The sequence below is a fragment of the Ambystoma mexicanum genome, chromosome 3q, assembly GCF_040938575.1.
Source record: "Ambystoma mexicanum isolate Mex_15411 chromosome 3q, UKY_AmexF1_1, whole genome shotgun sequence".
NCBI lineage: Eukaryota > Metazoa > Chordata > Amphibia > Caudata > Ambystomatidae > Ambystoma > Ambystoma mexicanum.
In genome coordinates, this window is record NC_090926.1 from 961,083,966 (window position 1) to 961,105,843 (window position 21,878).

Genomic DNA, 21,878 nt, shown 5'->3' on the forward strand with positions numbered 1-21,878 from the left:
TGCTACATTTATTGAAGTTTCATAAAGGCCTTCATAGTTTAAAACAAAGTAAAAAGTAAAAAGTTAGTTTGGTTAAAATGTGATTTTTCTATGGACCCAAAAAACATGCATTGGGGATAAATGTCTAAAATTGTCCGGTTTGATTTTCTTAATCTTTTGACTTGCTCCTAGACCTTATATGAATTAGTGCATGACAACAATGATCAGAATTGTGTCAGGAAGTCTCATAATGTATCAATATTTTGGAGGTGTGCGCAATAGACTGGAAAACACTGTATGGCACTAATTGCATTGGGTGCCAAGGGGCAAAACCACAGTTGCACACCAGGCAGAATAACGTCAGTGGGGCAAAAATACAGTGGGGGACACAGCAAGAAAATGATAGTGGGACATATTGGAGCAGGAAGGCAGGCATCAGTACAACAGCAAAACTGTCTTCAATGTTACCTCTCTTACCAGTGAACTAGCGCCCACTGGCCCCTTCTCTTTCCGATCTACTAGGGCGGCTGTAGAACATGCAACTGGCAAAGATCCGCAGAATAAATTTAACATACAGTTTAGAAGAGCCGCCTCGCCTCATGTACTAGAATATGTTCAAGAGACAACGATTTTTCCGACAAACTCCAGAGAGAGGAGCCTCTAATAGGATAGGACCTCCCATCATTGATTGCACTAGTTCATACCATGTGTCTCCAGTGATTGGCATTTGCTTACACTTCACAGCTTATAAGATTGCCTTGATGGACAATGAGACGAGCTGGGCACGTGAGACCATCTTCGATAGGGCAAGAACAGCTTTCGACTAGATGAGTATCGACAACCCGAGGACTATTTCCATTGGTGCCTTATATCACATTTGCGTACATACAAACCCAATTGTCCACTAGAGTCAGAGTAGAAGCCTTTTTACCTGGTTTGTGCTTCTGGAATTATGTCGTCTATGACCACGTACACCATTGCCCCTGCAGCGAAGGCTAAGGCGTAAGGTAGGAGAGGCTCTGCCAAGCCAATGGCAAACGCTCCAAAGATCCCGGCCACAGGCTCCACCATGCCACTCAACTGGCCATACCTTCAAAGAAAGACAATTCGATTAACAATTAACTCAGAAGGAAATTAAACATGGGAGTGGTGTTAAAAAACATTCCTAGATCATGATGTGATCTACACAATTCAAGAAGGTCGGACATAAAGCTATATATTGATAATCTGCCTAGCTGGTGCTAGGATGCCCACACTGACCAACATATATAATTAAAAAAGGTTCAAAAGGATCAACAGGACAAATCAGGTAAAGGGAGCCGAGTGTAACGGGTGGAGACTGCAGTAAAAGTGACAGAGTACTGATGGAGTAGATGTGCAATTGTTTGTTGTTGTTAGAATTGTCTTGCATGTATAATGAATTGTGGTTGGTTGCATCACACCGTTGAAGGGATCCCATGAGACCAAAGGTTGAGTGCTTCATAAATGTCATCAGAACACTAGTGAGGGCAGTATGCGCTTCTTACACAAAATAAACCATAGATTTATTTTACATTACATGTATTATATGTTTCTTCCCTTCTTTATTGATTCCCAACAGAGATGTAATAAACAACACAATTAACAGTACAAATTATGATGAAATCTACAAGAAAACAAGCTCAGCCTCCACCCCACAGGTGAGACAATGCCACCATCACCAACCATTACATGAATGCCAACTGATCACATATCCCTCCTCACTTATTTTGAAAAGGTAGCATTTCTTCATTTTGTCCAATGTACCAAATATGTGTAGTATTCCCACATTGTACATTGTGACATAAGACTGCAGAGGTAAATAACACAAAACGTACCCCAAACCTAATTTAAAAAGGAGCATTGGCTAAGATCACACAAAACATTCTTTTAATTCCTTCTCAGATCTAAACCACGAAGCATGTCTTTTTGCCAAGCTCGGCACTCTAGTTTCCCAAATTTTGTTATCGTATATTTCATAATTACCAGATAAAATGGTTTTAGTTGTCACCATTTCCATTTTGTTAGTTGGTAGCCCCCTGTGATAAATGTGGACTATTATCCTTTCTCGCCGAGGGTAGTCACCCCCTTTGAGGCTAGAGAGGTGAACCAGCTCAGCAAGACCCTCCCTAGGGACTTGAGCAAGTGGGACCACACTGAGAATGACACCCCTCTTAGGGGTAAGGACTCCAATTCCGGTACAGAACACGTTATCTGCCTACGTGGGTATCGGAAAGACTGTTTTTAACCCTGTTTTGGGTACACCAAATAATAGGGCCATTTCTTAACTCTCTTTGACTTCAAGTAATGCTGGGTCTCGCCTGAACTCCACAGTCAAAGAGCAGCAACCCTTTTATTTGTGATGCTGTTTTGGACTCTCCTAATGCTGACATCTCGTCAATCTCTTTGGCTTCAGGTGATGCTGAATCCCAACTGAACTCTGCAGTCAAAGAGGAACGACACATCCCTTTTATTTATTTTGACGTACATAAAAAGATGAGGAACTTTGAATGGAGGAAAGTGAATCCCACGCAGAGGCAAGCTTCTGATGGGAAGACGTCTGGGGTGGAAGGGGTGGAGCCACGCTTGACCACGCAGCCTGTGGTAGCATGGAAAGTGAACTAATCACTCGCAAGAAGGTTGGTGCCCTGACCAGCGAATAAGCCAAGATCGCAAGAGACAGACAGAGATGGTATAGTGACCATCTCGCCTGGGGGCGTGACAGCACAGGAGTTATGGTGGGCTGAGACCAGACTGCAGCACAGTGCCCGGAACTCTGAGATCTACATGATAAGTGCATTAGCTGCCGAGCCGAGCAGCAGATGAAAATGCTCCCAAAGAGGTAACGCCGTCAAGAGGGGTGAACAGTGACAAATCAACCCATGCAGGAAGACGCCCTACCGACATCAGCTTACAGCAATCGTATCAGAAGGTCAGAGGGCTTTCGAGAGCTGTAAGAAAGTGAAAGGCATTCATGCTCGAGGCTGGAGAAGCCACAAGGGTTACGGGAGCCAGTTAAACCAGAGAGGGCAGATGCCCTACCAAAACCAATCTAAAGAAAGTCGACCGGAGGACTTTGGAGAAACCTAAAAAACTTAAAAATTCGAAGAGTTGAGGCTGGGAAAGCCCCAAGGGTTACAGAAGTCAAGAAAACCCGAACAGGCAGACACCCCACTGAGACCAAGATGAAGTCAGTCTGTCGGAGGGCCAGAGGACTTTGGGAAGTCCAAGAACCATGAAATATAAAAAACAGAACTGGAGAGACGGAGAATCTGGAGTGTTCCAGTCTTTAAGTACAAAATGACAAGAGTGTCAAGTACCAAGTTGATAATGGTGGAATTGGGAATTGTATTACGAACACCTTTTCTTCCTGGAAAGAGGGAACAATATGGAGCGGGAACATTATGGAATTAAGATCCAATCTACAGAACCTGCAGAGAGGTTGTGGACTGTGTTACGAGACATTGACAAACTTTTAAAATTTCTTGGAGAAGGGATCTAGGTGATGGGGACAGGCTGAAGCCAAGGACAGAGGCTAGTGTTCTGGCCTCCTTTCTTTTAGTTATATTTTCCTAAATGGTAGGGACTAGTTAGCTAATTGGATTTGGATCAAGGACCATTTCTTTTTGACTTTCAGGAACCCCCTACTTTTTAGTTTGTTAGGCAGGGAAATCCCCTCATAGTAGTAGGATTACATAGGTGTTTCCTTTTCATTTAAATAAAACATCCTAAACCGGACACACCTTAGCCCGAGTGCTTTTTCTGGTTTGCCAACCCCCAATGAGTATCTGTTTGGAATGCATGAACTGGCTGCCTATTCTGGTATTTCATAATATTTTATTTTATTTTTGCATTTAAATTCTTATATTTGAATAATTTATACTGCAAACCTTGCCCAAACAAGGTAACTGAGAGCCGTACCGAAAATATCAGACACATGCAAAGTAGTGAAATAGAACAGAATGTACTCAAATAGAATATAAAATTTATTTGTAATTTTTTTTTTTTAAACGGTAAACGCGAACCCTTAAAACTAATTAAGAAATACACCAAAGTCTAATGCCGGACCAATTGATCTCATAATTCAAAGAATGCAATATACAATGGGGTGCAGCTTATTACCCACATTAAACTTTCAGCATTCACTGAATGAAATTAAAGGCAATCTATCTTCAAGGGAATGGGAGTGTTGGGATGCAGCTGCAACGACCTAAACGTGTAGGGAAGTACAAACTGCGGAGGTTCAATTGGCATGGAGATTTGGTAATTTTTAGTGTTAGCATTTCTGTCATTTGCTTCAGCGTTTCAGGTCATTTTCAAATGGGATTTAGTTTTGTTATAGATTGGCTGCATTTTAGGGAGCACCAGGCTACCAAGCATGTGATGGAATGATGGGCAGCAAAGAAATGGATACTTGGTTTCCACTAGTAGAAGGGCCTTTTGCTACATTAGCCAGGGTCCTGTCATTTTGACCTAGGCCCCATTAGCATTTGTAGTTTTCTGTTATTTAGGGCACTAGGCCGCAGTTCTGAGCCTCTGTCGTTTCATTTAATTAAACTTTATTCCTGCTTCTCCCAGCGAGTGTTCAGCATGCCAAAGACCATGGAGGAAGGGTGAGGTGTAGCACACAGTCATTGTTGCAGGTCCTAGCTGTTCCCAGGAGCTTTCAGAGAAATGTATAATAATGGTTTGTGTTCTCAACGATAGATAAAATACAATAGTTGTGAAGGACATCTTTTGGTGTGAACGTAGCCTTGAGTAGAGACATTCCCAAAGCGCAAAATTAGTTTGTGGTCATACTGCCCCTTAGGGAGTGTTGGGAAAACTGGGTCTTGATAGCACGAATAACTATGAGAAGTAAATGTCCAAGGAGTGGAGCCCAGTTAAATTGTTTAGGAAGCCACCTGGTTACCAAGAGATAGCCGGAGGAATGTTTACAAGGGATAACACCATGTTTCAAAAGGTGCTGCAGAAGTAAACCACTACAAGGCCAGAGAATTGCCTGGCATCGCCAAATTAGCTGAGCTCATGGGGGAGGATATTGCTGTGTATAATTTGGGGACTTCCTTGTTCACACTCACCACATGATTGGGACGTTTTGGAGGGACTGCATATCAGAAAGTTACATTAACTTGTTTTGGCCAATAAGGATATACCATTTTGGTAAATGTTACATGTATAACTTTAGCCAATCAGGATGAAGCATTCTCTGTTAACTGCACAATTAGGTCATTCATTTGGGGCTGCACTTATGATGGTCATATGTAGTGTACTAACCAATGAGGGGGTGGTACTGTATATAGTGTTTAGATCTCTCTAGAGGTGGGGGCAAATATGGAACGTGGTATTTACATGCACATGATACTTGCAATGTATTTAAATATTGTATTTTTTGTCTTTAAGTACTGTAACTCAATGTGGGTGGGTCGAGAGCGTTTTCAGTTCTACAGAGCCAACTGACCCTGCCGGACGTAATTCGCATGTATTAAAAACAGTTTTTCTTGCAAATCATGCACTCCATTATTGCTTCCTTTAATTGCTTTTTCCATTCAGTTTTTGAGCTTACCATAAATTTTTGGTGACCACCAACGCAATATCCAATGCCTCCTGAAGACGGCTAAACGACCTCTGTTCGCGCGGCCCCAGGCTGCATAGCCCTTCCTCCCGAGAGCAGTTTCTGTGCACACAAACCGAGAGGTGATCAGACGCTGTGTTACTCGGAATGTCTGTCTGGTCCCTGGAGTGAGGGTGGCCCAGCTGCGCTGTGCGGGCAGTTTACGGGAGACAAGGCCTTTGGGGGGAACTCAAAGACCACATAAAACGTGACTGCACTTTGTGCATGAAACACAGTGTTGTTGATATTTTTTATTGCTATTGTGGTATAAGGTGAAAGCTCCTCGAAGACAAGGAAAGACAATGTTGTGTAAGCTTGCATTAGTATTTGATTGGCATTGAGGTGAAGCTCCCCCCGAGAGGGGAACGATGACGTCATATAGAGTAGTAAAATAATTAATGTGGGGCTGTGTAAGGAACTCATGATGGCAACAGTAAAGACAGTGATCATAGTTCAAGGGTGTTTATTAAACTGTAAATGCTGGATGGAAAAACACCGGACCTAAACCTAAATCTAAGATGGGAGCAAGCTTCGACCATCAAATGAAAATAAGGCAGTCCCTGTGGCGTTGTCGCAAAATAACAGGGCCTATACTAAGAAAACCTATTGGCAATCCTTACTTTAAATACAAAAAGAAGTGTGGGCTAAGGTTCTCAATAAAGAAATATGTGTTCACAAATAGTCAGGATGTGATTTCCAGGGGTCTCCCTTTCAACATTTTGAGCATGGGACAAGATGGATCTCCTGAGAACAGCACACACTCAAGCCTTCCCAGCACGAGTCGACAGCTCTGTATCAGCTATCGGGTTCTTCGATGGTTAAGTCTCTTTTCAATAAAAGTATTTCCTTCGAGGGCCTGATGCATTCAAAAAACAAACACAAAAGTTCTTCACCTCTTGGTCCCCCTCTTCCGGGCACATACTCCTCGCCAGTCGTATTCAACAAAACAACTCAACAGTTCCTTTTCTCAATGAACTTTGGGTGAAGACCTTTAACCCCTGGATCTCGCTCGGCCGGGCTCGAACCCAACTGACAAGGGGGACAATTCACTTCCCCTGGTCTTCCAATACATCTCGCAGTCACGAATATTAATGTCTTTTTAAACAGTTCTTCGGGCTTTGCCACTGGTTGTCGGCTTACTTCTGCCGGGTTCACTCTCACCAACTTTTACAAACAGTTCACTGTGCACAGCCCTTGGTCGGGTTCACTTCGGCCATCACACTATTCTGGTTGTCGGCTTACCTCTGCTGGGTACATTTCTGCAAACCTTTGCCAAACAGCTGGTTGTCGGCTTCCCTCTGCCGGGTTCACTCTCACCAACTTTTACAGACAGTTCACTGTATTTCGGGATTTTAGACTTTGTCAGCTCTTGTTAGCATCGCTCCACGGGTTCTCTCTTGCCAACCTTTACGAGACACAGTTCATACGCTAGTTTCACCACACAGGATTCATCTCCCTTTCTTTCATAATCATCCGTTGGTCAAAGACTTTCGACGGTACAGAAGATTTTACAAGAACCCTGTATGACCACTTAGACCTCTTTTCGCCTCTTCCCAAGGCCTTCTGGTTACGGTTGTCTCTACCATCGGGTAATCGGCCAGAGTTTCCTGCGTGAGCGCCCATATCGTGCCGGACGCCTCTGTTGCTGGTTTTCCCCCTCGTTCATCAACAGTATCTTTAACCTTTCAAAGTTTAAATTAGCCATTGGCTACTTTTCATTCACCACAGTTTCGTTTCTTATTGACTCTCCCCTCGACTCACCAGCCATGATGAACAGCTTGGCACCACCAAGACAAGCGTCTCTCCCCGGCTTGGTAATGAGCAGAGGAGGGTCTTGCGTACTATGTGTTATCTGCTGCAAAACATGGTGGGTTTTGTTCGCGGCCTTATGTTTCCATCTACGGAGGTTTCACAAACCTTGATCAGAGAGGGCAAGGTTGCTTCTCACCTTGTCAACCTCTCGGTATTTGCCATCTTTCACCATCCAGGTGATCTTCCCTCACTGGTCCACCCCCAGGACCTGGATCCAATAGTAATGGCTGTGTCCTGGCTACTTGGATGACAGATCCCCGGGGACTAGCCAGGGAGACACGCCAGGTTTCTCACAGAAAGATCCCCATAAACAGGAAAAGACAGTGCTGTGCACAAAGTGATGGTCAAATCCCTCAGCTCTAGAAGGGGATTTGGGGAGGTTTGAGTTCCCCCGTCTTCGACGCAGGCAGGCTAAGGAGGGATTTACATCATTGTGTATATAAATGTGTCTTTTCTTTCAGGTGTCAGTAGCCGGCGTGTATATAGAGGGAGTGATTCCTAGATATTGTTAGCAATATTGTGTATATAAAGGTGTCTTCTGAGTGAGGAGTTTTTGGCCATTGTATGTAGGTGACAGTGTTTTAGGGTCAGGTGGTTTTCTATTTGTGTGAGCAATTGGTTTATTGGTGGGTTGTGAATTTGGGAAATATGGCACTGCCGGTCCGTGTTCTTTGAGGGTTTTGTTGTTTTGGATGAGGCTGGAACCTAGTGTTGTTATGGGTACTCTGTTGGAGCACATCTGCAAAACACTTCAGCAATATAAAGAGAAAATCCTGAAGTACCACCAAGAGTGGGTTCAGGGAACTGTGAGAGAATTATTTAAACATTGACCCGAGGAGGGCACGCATGATAAAAATGTAATGAACATATGTATGCACATTTATCAACTTACAAAGGGAATAAACTGAAAAATAGGCAGAGTATACTTGAATTATGGAAAATGTTTGAGGAGGAAGATAACCCCCCTGATGACAGTACAGAGAGAACCAATCAAGTACGCGTACAGGCCACCGCCCGACCCTTATGGATGCTTTCCTTTACAGCCCGCCGCAGGGTACACCAACCACCAGTTTTCACCCACAAATTACAAAAAAGGCAACATCAGGGGAGCCCAGGGAAGCAACCCGAGACCCATTCATTAAGGGGAGCCAATATGTTACACTTAGAAGACTTGTGCAGTTGGCCATTGATGCTGGACTTGGAATAATTCAGGAGGGCAACCTGGTGGTGCTCTGAGGATTGCCATTGTATTGCACAGATTGTAGCCTTTGCAGCAGAGGATCTATTTTGCTATTTCTTTTGTATTTATTGGGTATTTATAATGCGCCTATACAAAGTGTTTCAAAGCTTAAGGCCCAAGGCCATTGTATAGCACTTGGAAGGGTTGTGCAGTTGACCAGGGTGCTTCACTTAGTCAAATACATGAGGGCGACCAAGTTAGGGAATTCTAGGTGATTGTAGAATGTGTTCCACTACAGGGAATTCAGGTGTTGGCCGAATGCTGCCTTAACGGTTAAGTGGGGTCTTGAATGTAGCCACTTGATAACTGGAAGCATTAAAAAAAAAAAAAAAAAAAAAAATCACTGAGCAGGTGAGTTGGATCCAACGCTGAAGACCGCCCCGGGCCTTTATTTACTTAAATTTTGCGGTAACTGAGCCCACCAGCCCCACATTCACCTCTCCCTCCCCGATCCCCTCAACATAAATTTCCTCATTTAGATTCCCCTCCCTCCCGTCTCTCAGCCCACCCACCATCCCTGATTGGTCATCCCTCCAGTGCTGCCTGGTCTAGTGACCCGCAGAGCTCCGTGCTTGCATTTAAAAAGATGACTGAGTAGATGAGTCAGATACCGTGCTGAAGACCCTCCTGGGCCTTTATTTACATATATTTTGCGGTAACTGAGTCCCCCCGGCAACACGTACGCCTCTCCCTCTTCCTCATTTAGATTCCCCTCCCTCCCGCCTCACAGCCCAACCACCATCCCTGATTGACCCTCCCAGGGCAGCCCTCTGCCCATGCAGCCCCTGCAGCTAAGGGCACCAAGGCAAAGGGCAGCTCCAACAGAGGTGGCTCCAGGTTGTGTCTGCAGGTGTCAGCAAGGGGAAGAGAGTGGCCAGCCGTCAACCAGCAGCAATATTACGGTAGGAGTTGCCTGGGTGAGGAATGGAGCAATCACTCTACCCTTAAAGCTCTGCTGCATAGCAAGCTTACCTTCACTAGAATAATACTATGATGATTAGCCTGTGTCACAGTGGAATAGTGTTGTGATTATTGCGTGCATCGCACCCTCAGATACTCAGTGACAGGACCGCAAGTTGTTTCCAGACAATGCTACACTTGGATAGTACTGCTGATTGTAGCCTGTGCCACACTGGGATAATACTATGGTTATTGGCCAAATGTATATTGCATTGTGAAATTTAGGCCTCTCTCCAACTATAGAGGACTCTCATACCTAGGTGTGTTTTTCACATGTACCTAAAAAGGTAGAGCTTTGTGAAAGTAGAGCTATCATGGTTTGCCTTCTTAGCAAAGCCTTCACCTAGAAAATTGTTCCACTATTGTTTGAGCCCTTGTTGTTTTGTCCAATTATCTACTTGTCTCGTCTCTCTCCGTCTCATCTGCTTGCACCCCTCCCTGTGTCCTTCCATAGTTTTCTCCCCGCCCCCACCCTCCCTCACCCCCTTTCCTCTTCTCTCCTCTCCACCACCTACTCTTTAGTGCTCTCTGTCTTTCCTATCTTTTTGAACTGCTTCTATATTTACTATCCTGCTCTCCTCACTAAATCTGGTAGGAATAAATTTAAAAAGGTAGAGGTAGAGGATTCTACAATCCAGGCCTCCCTATCGCTGATACCTCTATCAGTGCTTCCTCCAGGCAAACCCTCACTGACCCTCTTTGTCGTTACCTCGCCAGACCTATGGACTCTTCACATGGTCTCTATGCTCTCTCCTTTCTCTTCTTTTCCCATTAATGGTGGCACCTGGTCGGAGGCTCTCCTGGCCCCCTTCCACTCCTCTAAGGTGATCATTAATGTTTACCTCAATGGTACAGTCTTGGTCCAAGGCCCTCAGGCCAACCTTCTCCTCTTTGACAGACGTTTCCCGCGCCTCATCAATTTCCTTTCCTCTCCTCCTGTCCCCTCTCTTCCCTCCACGGCTTCCTTGCCTCACCCAGATGTCTCCTCCCTGGCAACCTTGCCCTCTCCTCCATCCTCTTCTGCACCTTCGCAGGGCATACCTCTGATTTGTACCCCTTCTCGAAGTCTTTCAAGGACGGTAACCTTCTCCATATTGCCACTTTCAACTCTCGCTCAGCTGTCAAACACTCCTCGGACATCTGTCGCCTCCTTGAAGAACTTGACCTCGATGTTCTGTCTCACCAAGACATGGTCCAATGCCAGCTCTGTCACAAGCTTTGACACTCTCCTCCCTGACGGCTACAAGATCCTCTCTGTGTCCAGGTCCTATCGCCCTGGAGATGGTGTAGCCCTCATCTTTCCTGAGTGGATTCCTACTTCTGTCATTCCTACGCAGGCCTAGTCCTCTTTCAAATGCCTTATCTGCAGGATCTCTCTCTCTCTCTCTCCTAGGCATTCCCTTACTGTGGCTACCATCTATCGGCCACCTGGTCAGATCTCCTCCTTCCTCTCCGAGTCCGCGGACCTCTCCTCTTCCATCCTGGTCTCGACCACTCAACTCCTCCTTCTTGGAGACTTAACATCCACCTGGATGCTTCCTGTCCTTCCTCTGGACTCTTTTGCAACCTCTGCAACGCTCTCACTCACTTTCTATACTACCCTCTGGCCCGACTCACTCTGCAAGGCACACTCTGGATGTTCTGATCTCTACAGACCTCCCCCTTTCTACCCTTCTCACCACTCCTCTCTCCTCTGGAGTGATCACTTTATCCTTTCGTCCCAGCTCACTCTCTCCACCCTTCAGGCCAAGCCAACTTTAGCACTGCCACCTACCTTCTCGTTTATCCGACCCATGAAGCCTGTGTCAGTTGAGGCTTTCACTACCCTTTCTCACCCTCCACCCCCTTTGGCTGACTCACACCCTGACACAGCCCTTTCTATGCTCCACTCTGCTAAATTTGATATTCTTGATGCTCTTGCCCCTGTCATGAGGATCTGCTTGAAGCCTAAAGCCAAGTGCAACTCCTGGTACTACTCAGACCTCGTCACCCTTAAACGCAAGTGCAGGGTGGCTGAGAGGAAATGGCATGCTTCCTGTAAATCCTCTGACAAACTGGCCTGCCGCCTGCTCTAAAGGCAAAACCGTCTCTCTGTCCGCACCAAGAAGCGAGCCCTCATCCAAGCATGCGCCTCTGTGGCATCCAAACTCGGTCGAACTTTTTAAAATCTGCAAGAAGCTGGCCAATCCTGCTGCAGTCTCTACCTCTCCTGTCCCCTCCCATGTCCTCTGCACGGCCCTGGCTTCTCACTTCATCCCTAAAGCTCAGGACATCCTGTCCTCTTTCTACTCCCCGCTCTCCCTCTGGCCCTTCTGTGGCAATCTCTCCTCCTTCCTTCTCTGCCGTTCCCCTATTCTCCCCAGATGAGGATTCTAGACATGTCTGATCTATGAAAGTCTCGTCAAAACAGTTTATCCCCTGTTCCTCTAAAACCATCAAGGACCTTATTGACACCCTTGGTTCCTGCACTGGCTGACTTCTGCGACCACTACTTAGCCACTGCAGTCTTCCCTTCCCCCCTGCAGCACTCCCTTGTGCACTATCTTCTTAAGAAATCCTCGGCGGACCCCTCCCGATCAGCTAACTACCGTCCAATCTCCATAACTCCTTTCCTGGGAAAACTCCTGGAAAAGCTGGACATCTCCCAGCTTAATCTTCACACTGAATCAGTTGGTTGTCTCCATGACCATCAGTCTGGCTTCAGAGCAAAGAGAGCAATTGCAATGGCATGGAAATCGCCCGGGGGCCCGCAATTTGCAATATGGAGCAGAGAACTAGAGCGCTGGGCTACAGCGGAGACTGCGGCTTGGGACTCGGGAGTTACTTGGGCAGAGGGAGAGGTCAGTGTTACATTTGAGGCATGGAAAGCACTAATAAGAGAGATGTTTCTACCATCGGATGACAAGCCCCCGTGAAACTGAGTACAATGTATTACATGTTTAACGCTTCATACTGTGGACGGTGAAAAGACTTCCCTATATGAACACCCCTAGGGAGGGTACTAAAGGCCTTGAACCAAGCCCCCGTATAAATAAGACTAACTATGATTCTACTCTGGCAATGAAGACAGTTAATGTTTGTTGTTGTTTACTTTTTGTTAGTTACCAGAATTACAGAAGAGATTGAATATACTGTGGATTATGCTGGTTGTTTACTTCATAAATGCCTATAAAAATACTTTAAAAAAAAAAATCAGTCTGGTTTCAGAGCTGCCAGAAGCATGGAAACTGCTCTCTTGAACATCCGTGAAGACTTGCTCTCCAAACTCGATTCCAATAACTCCTGTGTCCTCATCTTACTTGACCTCTCTTCTGCGTTTGACATGGTCAACCATGCCATCCTGCTCAACCGTCTCCGTGATAACCTGGGTATCACCGATCAGGCCTGGGCTTGGCTGACCTCTTTCCTCTCTGATCGACCATCCCAGGTCCAACCTGGGTCCTTCCTCTCCTCTATCTCTACCTGTGGTGTTCCCCAGGGGTCTAACCTCTCACCCTGGCTATTTAACCAATACCTGGCACTTCTTGCTCACTGCATTGCCGCTCTCTGCCCCGACTTTCAGTGCTATGAGGATGACACTCGGCTCATTTTCAGGCTCCCTTCCGCCACCTCTTCTCCTTCGCTCTTCTCTGACTGACTGCTATCCATGAGTGGTGTGCCGCAATCTCTGCCTTAATACCAGCAAGACTGAGATTCTCCTAATCGGCACACCAGCTCCCTCCTTTCCCGTCGCTCTCTGGCCAGCATCCCTTGGCCCTCTTACTGCTCCCACCCATGAGGCTAAAAACCTCGGGCCATCTTCGACTCCACACTCTCCTTCTCTCCTCACATCTCTGACATCTCTAAGAAGTCACACTACCAGCTGCACCTCCTCAGAGGTATTCTTACTTTCCTCTCATTCCCCCAGTGCTCTGGTTTTCTCTAGGCTGGACTACTGCAACAGCCTCTTTCTAAATCTGCCTGCTTCTACTTATCCAGAACAGGACTGCGAGACTTGCACTGGCTCCAAGTGGCTGCGAGGATCAAGTTCAAAACCCGCTGCATTGTCCACAAGGCCTTCTGGGGCCTCAATACCTTCAACTCTCTTCCCAAATATCTTCCTTCTCGAGCTCTTCGCTCATCCGCCTCCAACTCCCTCAGGGTCAGTCGCTTCGCCAAGCAATGAGTTGGTGGTAGATCTCGATCTTCGGCTGTGGCCTACCTCTGGAACAGCCTCCCTGCCTCTTTGAAACTTAAGGAGAACCAACTCCGGTACCGGGACCCCCTCAAGACTTTCCTATTTGCTTCTGCTGAGCTCCTGACTGTAACTGCACTGGTCACCTGGCTACCCTCTGATCTCAGGCCCAGGTTCCCTCCCCCGCCAGTTGCGCACCTGCACGGCCTCCCAGGCAACACCTGCACTTGGGGGCTGTCTCTGTATCCCTACAGTCCTCTACCAGCTGTTGACACTTGTTATCTGCACTTACCCCTGCACTTGTCACTTGCTGGCCACACTTTTTTACCCATTTATTCTATTTTATTTATTTAACTGTTGATCCTATCTATTGCATTGCCCATTCCCCCCCCTCCCCTGCACTTGCGTGATCTCAATGTCACCTGGCCTAGACAGATCGTTGTCTTAGTCTTCCCTCTGTTCCTCCTCGTTGCGCCTTGAAACACCTGTGTATAGGCGCGTCATAAATGCCATATCATATAGAACAAATCCACCTTAATTTATCAAACCAGATGTTTTAACTTTTTGCCAAATGTACCAATTCCAGGCTTCATTTGATTAGAACTAATGCATTTTTCTTCTTGGACTAAACCCTTCTGGTATTAGCCAAAGATGCGGCCGCACTCATCAGCTTCCACATACAACTCTAATGACACTTTGCACAACCTTCTGCCATAACAATGTAGCTACCTGAAACGAAAAAAATTCGAACTGTAGCTACACACATAACAATCCTCTTACACACACCCTCCAGCTTATTTCACTAGTACACATCTCTCCACCCATACACATGCCAATTAGACATGGTGGCTAGCAGGGACTCGGCCAAGCCTTCATAACCTTGAATGGCCATTATACACACACATACATACCAGCACCGCCTAACTTTCCCATACTTCAGACTTGGGTCCCTCAGAGGGCTTTCAACATATAGCGTGTTGGGACCATGCCCATGGTGAAAGGTGCTATACAAATGATGAGATGATGAAATTAAATAGAAAATAAGCGTCACAGAGAGTTAGAGGCGGCATTGCAGAAGAGCAGCTAGCGAAAGTGGTATGGGGAGAAGGGGAGGGGCAGTGCGCAGACGAATGGTAAGCAGGACAGATTCTCTTCAAAATAGACAGTAAAGTTATCAAAGAGCTTAACGTAAACACAACTGAGGAATCCACCCAAACCAGGAGAGGGCCCAGAAGATCTGTAAAATATGAACGAGCACTTCAATACTGTCGACTATTACTCAGTGTATACTCAAGAGGAAGAACAGGACGATGGGTGGGGGACAGAGGAGCAGGAGGCAACAACGCCAGGTAAAAAACAGGGGATGCAGTTCCCATTACTACAGAAAGCGACCAGGAAGAGCTCATTATGTGGCAAGGCACTACATCTACAGGGATAACCTAATGTGCACTGTGCCCTCCCTAACAGTGTGAGCTGGCAAGTGCATTTAGGACCCTGATAGACAGCAGGGATCACATTAGCTGAAGGAGACATGAAGAGCTTGTTTGCTACCCTGTTAGGGGAACAGGCAGACAACATATGGATGAAGGCAGCATATAAAGGAGTAACACTGACCAGTAATGCCCACGATGGTGCACCATTTAACAACTGTCAAGCACACATATGGCAAGCTTTGAGGGACAGACACATACAACAAACTCTATAATGGCCCGCACAATGAAGGCAGAGGACCACCATGCATACTACATTCAGCAGATACAGGAAATGTGGCGTTTAGAGATGGGGAGACATGGGACAAAAAAGTAGGTGACTTTTACCACGTGTTGCTGAAGGGTCTTCCATGCAGAAGTGCAAGCAGATTTGCTTAAGGTGGCTGGCATTGAGGCAAATACATGGTGTGAAATACAGGCACATATAGTACACTACTGTAGAGTGAGGCAAAAGGAGAAGAAGAGTATAGACCAAACACAGAAGGCCAAAGCAACACTACTACAGAAAAAGCTAGATAAATTCAGCATGGAAGGAGCAGTGATTACCAACACCATGAAAGGGCAGCAGGGACAGGGCCCTGTGCAGGGATGGGCAGAAAGGCCAGGAGATGGAATGTTTCCAGAGTGGAACAGGTAGTTACCATACAGGTAGAGGAGACGGATGGGAAGAAATTAAACCTAGGTTTGGAGGCCTGCATTGGTCTTGTGGGAAGATAGGACACTTTGCAAGCGAATGCAGGAGTAGGTCACCCTTGTCCTACAATAACCTTAATGGTCCAGCGTATCGACTCTTACCACCCACCGTCCCTGATTAAGCCCCTGTTTTTACACCTGCCCCAGGACTCGTGCAGCGGCAGCTGATTCAATACCCAGCACCAAATCTCCCTCAGAAAAAGATGTACCAGTCATCTGCCCAGCCGTGGGATAAAAAGAAACAACCACAGGGCACTGTAAATAATTACACTGGAGCATGTGTGATAGGGGGGCAATCCTTTCCCGCTCCCAGGCACAAATGTCTACCCACAATAGGACAGCCCACATAGAGCTCTTACATGCCCAGTTATATCACTAACTTCACACCCAGAAGAGTAACCCGGAGTGAGAGTGAAAACAGGGGATCAAACTTTTTCTTTTATCGTCGACACAGGAGCTACCAAGTCCTGCATTAGAGAAGGGAAGTTTCCTCTCTCAGGCAAAATAATGGGCACACAGGGATTCTCTGGGGCAGTTGTATTGGTTCCTTTCACTGAAGATTTACCCATCACCATAGGTACACATGAATTGTCAGCACCTTTACTGTACTTCCTGTACTGAATCTTAACGAACAAGAATGGAGAGGTTCGAAAGGTGTACCCATCAGGAAAGTTAGTACTAAGTTTAAATCCCATAGGGGAATTTGGAATGGTCTTGGGGGATAAACATTGGTTAACCCCTTTAGAAACTGTATTACCAAGGGTAATTTGAAAAAGGATGGTTCTTCCGCAGTACGCTTAAAGATGGATAGCGCTGCGAGATAGCCCTTAATGGTGCCAACTTGAAGGCCTGAATTTGCCAAATGTAGTAGGAAGGACAAAACCATTGGTGTACCACATGAAAAAGGGTCGATATTCTGTTCTCTACACCAGCTGCAAAATCTGTTCCAACGGCAGCGGTATAAAGACTTTGTTGCTGGCCTCCTTGCCGAAAGCAACACCTCCATAACATCATCAGGGAGGTCCCAATCCTTGTACCTCAGCCTTTCAGAAGCCAAGCGTGAAGGTTGAGGGTTTTGATGTCTGGATGGAGAACCTGACCTCCCCCTTCTGTGAGAGTAGGTTCTCTCTGAGTGGAAGTCGAATTGGAGGGCAGATGGACAAGTCTAGAAGGTCCGGGTACCACGTTCTCCTGGCCCAATCCGGGGCAATTAGGATCATGGTTCTCCGGAATCTTCTCAACCTCCTGATCATTTGAGGAATGACAGGGACCGGTGGGAACGCGTACAGAAGCGGAAACTCCCAGTCCACTATGAACGCGTCTCCCAGACCTCCTCTCGGGGGAAATTCCCTTGAGCAGAACAGGTCGCATTTCCTGTTTAGGCTGGTGGCGAACAGATCTACCTGAGGGGTTCCCCAAAAGGCGAAGATCTCTTGAAGGACTTCCTGAGCTAGCTCCCACTCATGGGAGACTGTGTTCTGCCTGCTCAGAGCGTCCGCTGTCAAGTTCTTCTCTCCGGCTAGGTGAACTGCCGATAGAGAGATTCCTTCTAGGATTGCCCAAAACCAGAGCTGCATCGCCTCTCTGCACAGGGGTAGTGATCCTACGCCTCCTCTTTTGTTGAGGTAATGCATGGCCACCGTGTTGTCCGTCATTATCAGGACGTTCTTCCCTTGTACAGCTGGCAGGAACGCCTTCAGCGCAAGTCTGATGGCTCTCAGCTCTAACAGGTTGATATGTAGTCTGGACTCCGATGGAGACCAACGACCGCTGATGGTCAAGTCGTTGGCGTGGGCTCCCCACCCCGTGAGTGAGGCATCCGTGACTACTGTTATCTCCGGCCAGGGTTGCCAAAACTGTTCTCCTTTCAGAATGTTCTCCTGACAGGCCCACCACTGAAGGTCTCGAGCCACCCTGCTGGGAACCTGAAGAAGATCTGTCATTCTCCCTGAGAATTGTGACCACTGAGTCCTCAGTGCCCACTGGAGGGATCTCATTCTCAGGCGAGCCTCTGGCACTAGGAAAATGCAGGATGCCATGAGGCCTAGCAACCTCAAAAAGTCGAAGGCTGGGAGACGTTGGGCATGTTGGAACTTGGTAACCATCTGTAGAATATCTTGAGCCCTCACCTCTGGTGGCGAGGCTTTTCCCAGGGAAGTGTCCAGGATCGCTCCTATGAACTGGAGTCTCTGCGATGGTATCATTTGTGACTTCTTTAAATTGAGGGAGAAGCCCAGTCTGTGAAGGAAGTGGCACACGTGATTTAGCTGGATCTGAGCTTGTTCCGGAGAAACAGCCCTGATCAACCAATCGTCCAGGTAGGGGTAGACGTGAATCCCTTCCCTCCTTAGACTTGCAGCCACTACCGACATTAACTTGGTGAAGACCCTCAGGGCGGAGGTCAGCCCAAATGGCAGCACTCGAAATTGATAGTGAGAGTTGCCAATTGCGAACCTCAGGTATTTCCTGTGTTTGAGATGGATAGGCACATGGAAATAAGCGTCCTGAAGGTCCAGAGATACCAACCAGTCCTGGAACTGAAGGGCCTGGAGGATCTGAGAAAGAGTGACCATCTTGAATTTGTCTTTTCTGAGGAATTTGTTCAATTCTCGCAAGTCCAAGATGGGTCTCAGTCCTCCGTCTTTCTTTGGAATGAGAAAGTAAGGGGAGTACCAGCCCTTGTTCCTCTCCACTACAGGTACCGGTTCTATGGCACCTTTCTCTAGCAGGTCCCAAATTTCCTGCAAGAGGAGCGGATCTGGAGCTTTCTGAGAGCTGATCCCCGGTGGATGACTCTGAGGTATACGTAGGAAAGGCAGGCAGTAACCTTGGGCAACTGTTTCCAATGCCCAAGCATCTGACGTGATAGCCTGCCATACCGCCAGATGTTGAGTCAACCTGCCTCCTACAGGTGTCCTGTGAGGGAAGTCCTCAGAGTGGTTTTGGGGTGGCTGATGCAGATGCCGATGGTAAAGAGGTACCTGCTGTTGCTGCGGCTTTTGAATATCTACCCCGCCCACCTCGGGTAGTTCTTCTTTCTCCCCTTTGAGCCGGTCGTCCTCTACCTCTTCCGAATGCGGAGTAGAAGCGAAAGGACTTGCCCCTCGCAGAGGTTCCTGTGGGACGAAAAGGAGTCTGACGGATTGCAGCTCCTAGGGATTTTGCTGCTGCTTTTGAAATTTGCAGTTTCTCTAAACTGTCACCCGCCTTTTTCCCGAACAAAGAAGAGCCATCGAATGGCATGTTCAAGAGCCTGGCTTGCACATCTGGGGCAAAACCAGACTTTCTCAACCAAGCAAATCTCCTGGTTGATGTACTTGCCGCCATTGCTCTGCTGATACTGTCAGCCGAATCAATGCACGTCTGGAGGGATTCACACATAGCGTCTTTACCGTCCTGTATAATATTCAGGAAGGCATCCCTTTCTTCTCCCTCCGGGATGCAGTCAGCCGCTGTAGAAGCACACTCCCAAAGTGTATGGCTGAACCTAGCAAGGGTGCAAGTAGCATTAACAGATTTTAACGCCATGCTACATGCTGAAAAGACTTTCTTTGCCATAGCATCATATTTTTTATCGTCCCTGTCCTGTGTCCTGTGGGACGGTAGGATAAGCCGTCTTGACATCGGTAGAGGATGCTGCCTGTACCACCAGACTTTCTGGGGATGGGTGTTTAGACAAAAACTCCGGGTCTGTAGAAGATACCCTGTACTTTGTAGACAGTTTTTTATTTACTGCTGGTACTACATCTGGGGTTTCCCAGTTTGTCATGATCTTTCTCTGAAGAGCTTTATGAAAAGGCACCACAGGATCCTCCTGTGGGCCTTTGTCAAGAATATCCTTGAGGTCATCTTGTTGGAAAGATTGTGAAGGTGCAGACCACCCCATGAACTCTGTGATCCTGGCCATTAAGGCTCTATAGGGGGTTTCAGCATGCTCCCCCGGGTCTGGCTTAGCAAACTCCACCTCAGGGGAAGTGTCTAACCCACTTGCCTCATGTAAGGAATCATGAAGATCCTTTAACCTGCGCTCTTCAGAGGAAAATTCCTCTCTAATTGGGGTTACAGGTCCCTGCAACACAAATGTGTCTTCCTGTTCAGACAATTCACCCTCTTCCAAAATTGAGGACATAGTTCTCAATTGTTCTGAACTCATAAAGGGAGTAAATCCCATTTCCAAGGCAGAGGGTGCCGAACTTGTCATTATCGGCCTCGAAAACATCGATGTCGTCGACGCCGAAGGCTTCGAGCGTGGCGTCGAAAACAAAGGCGGAGGCCTCGAAGACCTCGACAGAATTGGAATTCTACTCGACAATCTCGAAGCCATCGACGTCGAGGACCTGGGGATAGTCACTGGGTGTGTCGTAACCGTGACTTTTCTTGGCGTCGACGCCGGTGTCGAAGCTGGCGTCGAGTCGACAGACCCGTGTGTCGAAGGTCCCTTCGACAACGGCGTCGAAGACCTCGACGGAACTCTCGTCGACGGCGTCGACGGAACCTTCGAGGAAGGTTTGGAGGTCATAGTCCTACTCGAGGGTTCGAGACGCGCTCGAGAGGTTTCCTTCGCCGGGTACTGCGACTCGCGGCGTTTTTGACCTTCGGTTCTTTCGACCAGAGCATCACTCTCGGCAGTCTTCGAGGGGGTCGAGGCCGCTTTCTCGAAGACGCTCATCATATTTTTGCGGAATTCCTCCCATTCAGCCCAGGAACTATGTTTCGTGGGGCAAGGGATTCTTTTTGGCGAAACAGAGGAAGAGGAAGACGGAGAAGGGGAGCTTCGACGTCTCCTCTTCGAGTGCTTCGATCTCGAGGAGTGATGAGACCCACTCCGAGACCTGGAGCGCGAATGGTGACGAGGAGACGAATGTCTCGACTTCGTCGACGAAGAAGAAGCTTTAAAAGTCTTACCTTTCTCCAGCTTCCCCCTACGCTCCTTCAGGGCCTTAGCTGTCATGGACATACAGTCCTCGCATTCCGAACAATGGTGTTCAGCTCCCAAACACCACAGACAAACTCTGTGAGGGTCAGTCAACGACATCTTTTTCCCACAATCTCGACATTTCTTGAAGCCGGATCGAGGAGTTGTCGGTTCCGACGAGGAAGCCATCGAGTACGGATCGAATGACTCGAGGTAAATAGGATTAATCTGACTAAGAACTGAGCAACGGTATTCCGAGGCACAGAGTAAGCGCGGAAAAACGGAACTGAGCAACGGACGCTGCGCGCGGCCTTTATAGGCAGGATGACGTCGACACGGCGGCTGTCGAGGGACATCGACTCGGAGGACGTCGATGCGCAGCGCCCTCTAGAGAAACATTTTTCCGAGGCCAGCAGAGCTGGAAGGAGTTATCTAAGATGAGGAATACATCGGAGGACACAATCCCTTCGAATGGGGCAATTTGCATCAAACTGAAACCAGGGACAGTGTTGCCCGGGCCAGACAGTACCCCATGTCCAAAGAAGCATATGAGGGGACTTAGTCCACCAATGTAGAATTATGGCAGCAGGGTGTAATAGTGCCATCAGAGACTCCATGGAACGCGGTTGTGTACCCAGTAAAAAAGGCAAAAGGTTCATCGTGGAGGATGGTTCATGACTTTTACTCGTTGAACAATATTGTAGAAGCAAAATTCATAGTGGCCCACAACCCCGCCACCATCCTTCACTTAACTTTATTTTTATTCTTACAACGTGCAAGATCACTGATAAGTCTCTAGCGTAATATCCCCACTGCAGTGACTCATTTCACAGTAATAGTTCTCATGAATGCATTTTTCTCCAACCCTTTACACCCTGACTCCCTCTCATAGCATTTACCAATAGAGGCCAGCAGTTTCAAAACACTCGTTTGCCACAGGGGTATTGCGAGTCACTGAATATTTTCAACAGAGCACTCCAAAT

The 21,878-nt window shown here is 47.2% G+C and overlaps 1 protein-coding gene across 3 annotated transcripts in view; it reads right to left on the reverse strand.

Annotated features, from left to right (window-relative positions):
• SLC39A11 (solute carrier family 39 member 11) overlaps positions 1-21,878 on the reverse strand; it is a 2,648,929-nt gene that overhangs the window by 11,792 nt on the left and 2,615,259 nt on the right. For all 3 annotated transcript variants that reach the window (XM_069655098.1, XM_069655097.1, XM_069655099.1), the window contains one exon: positions 911-1,069. In XM_069655098.1, coding sequence (XP_069511199.1) covers positions 911-1,069 — 159 coding nt within the window. The remainder of the gene's footprint in view (positions 1-910; positions 1,070-21,878) is intronic.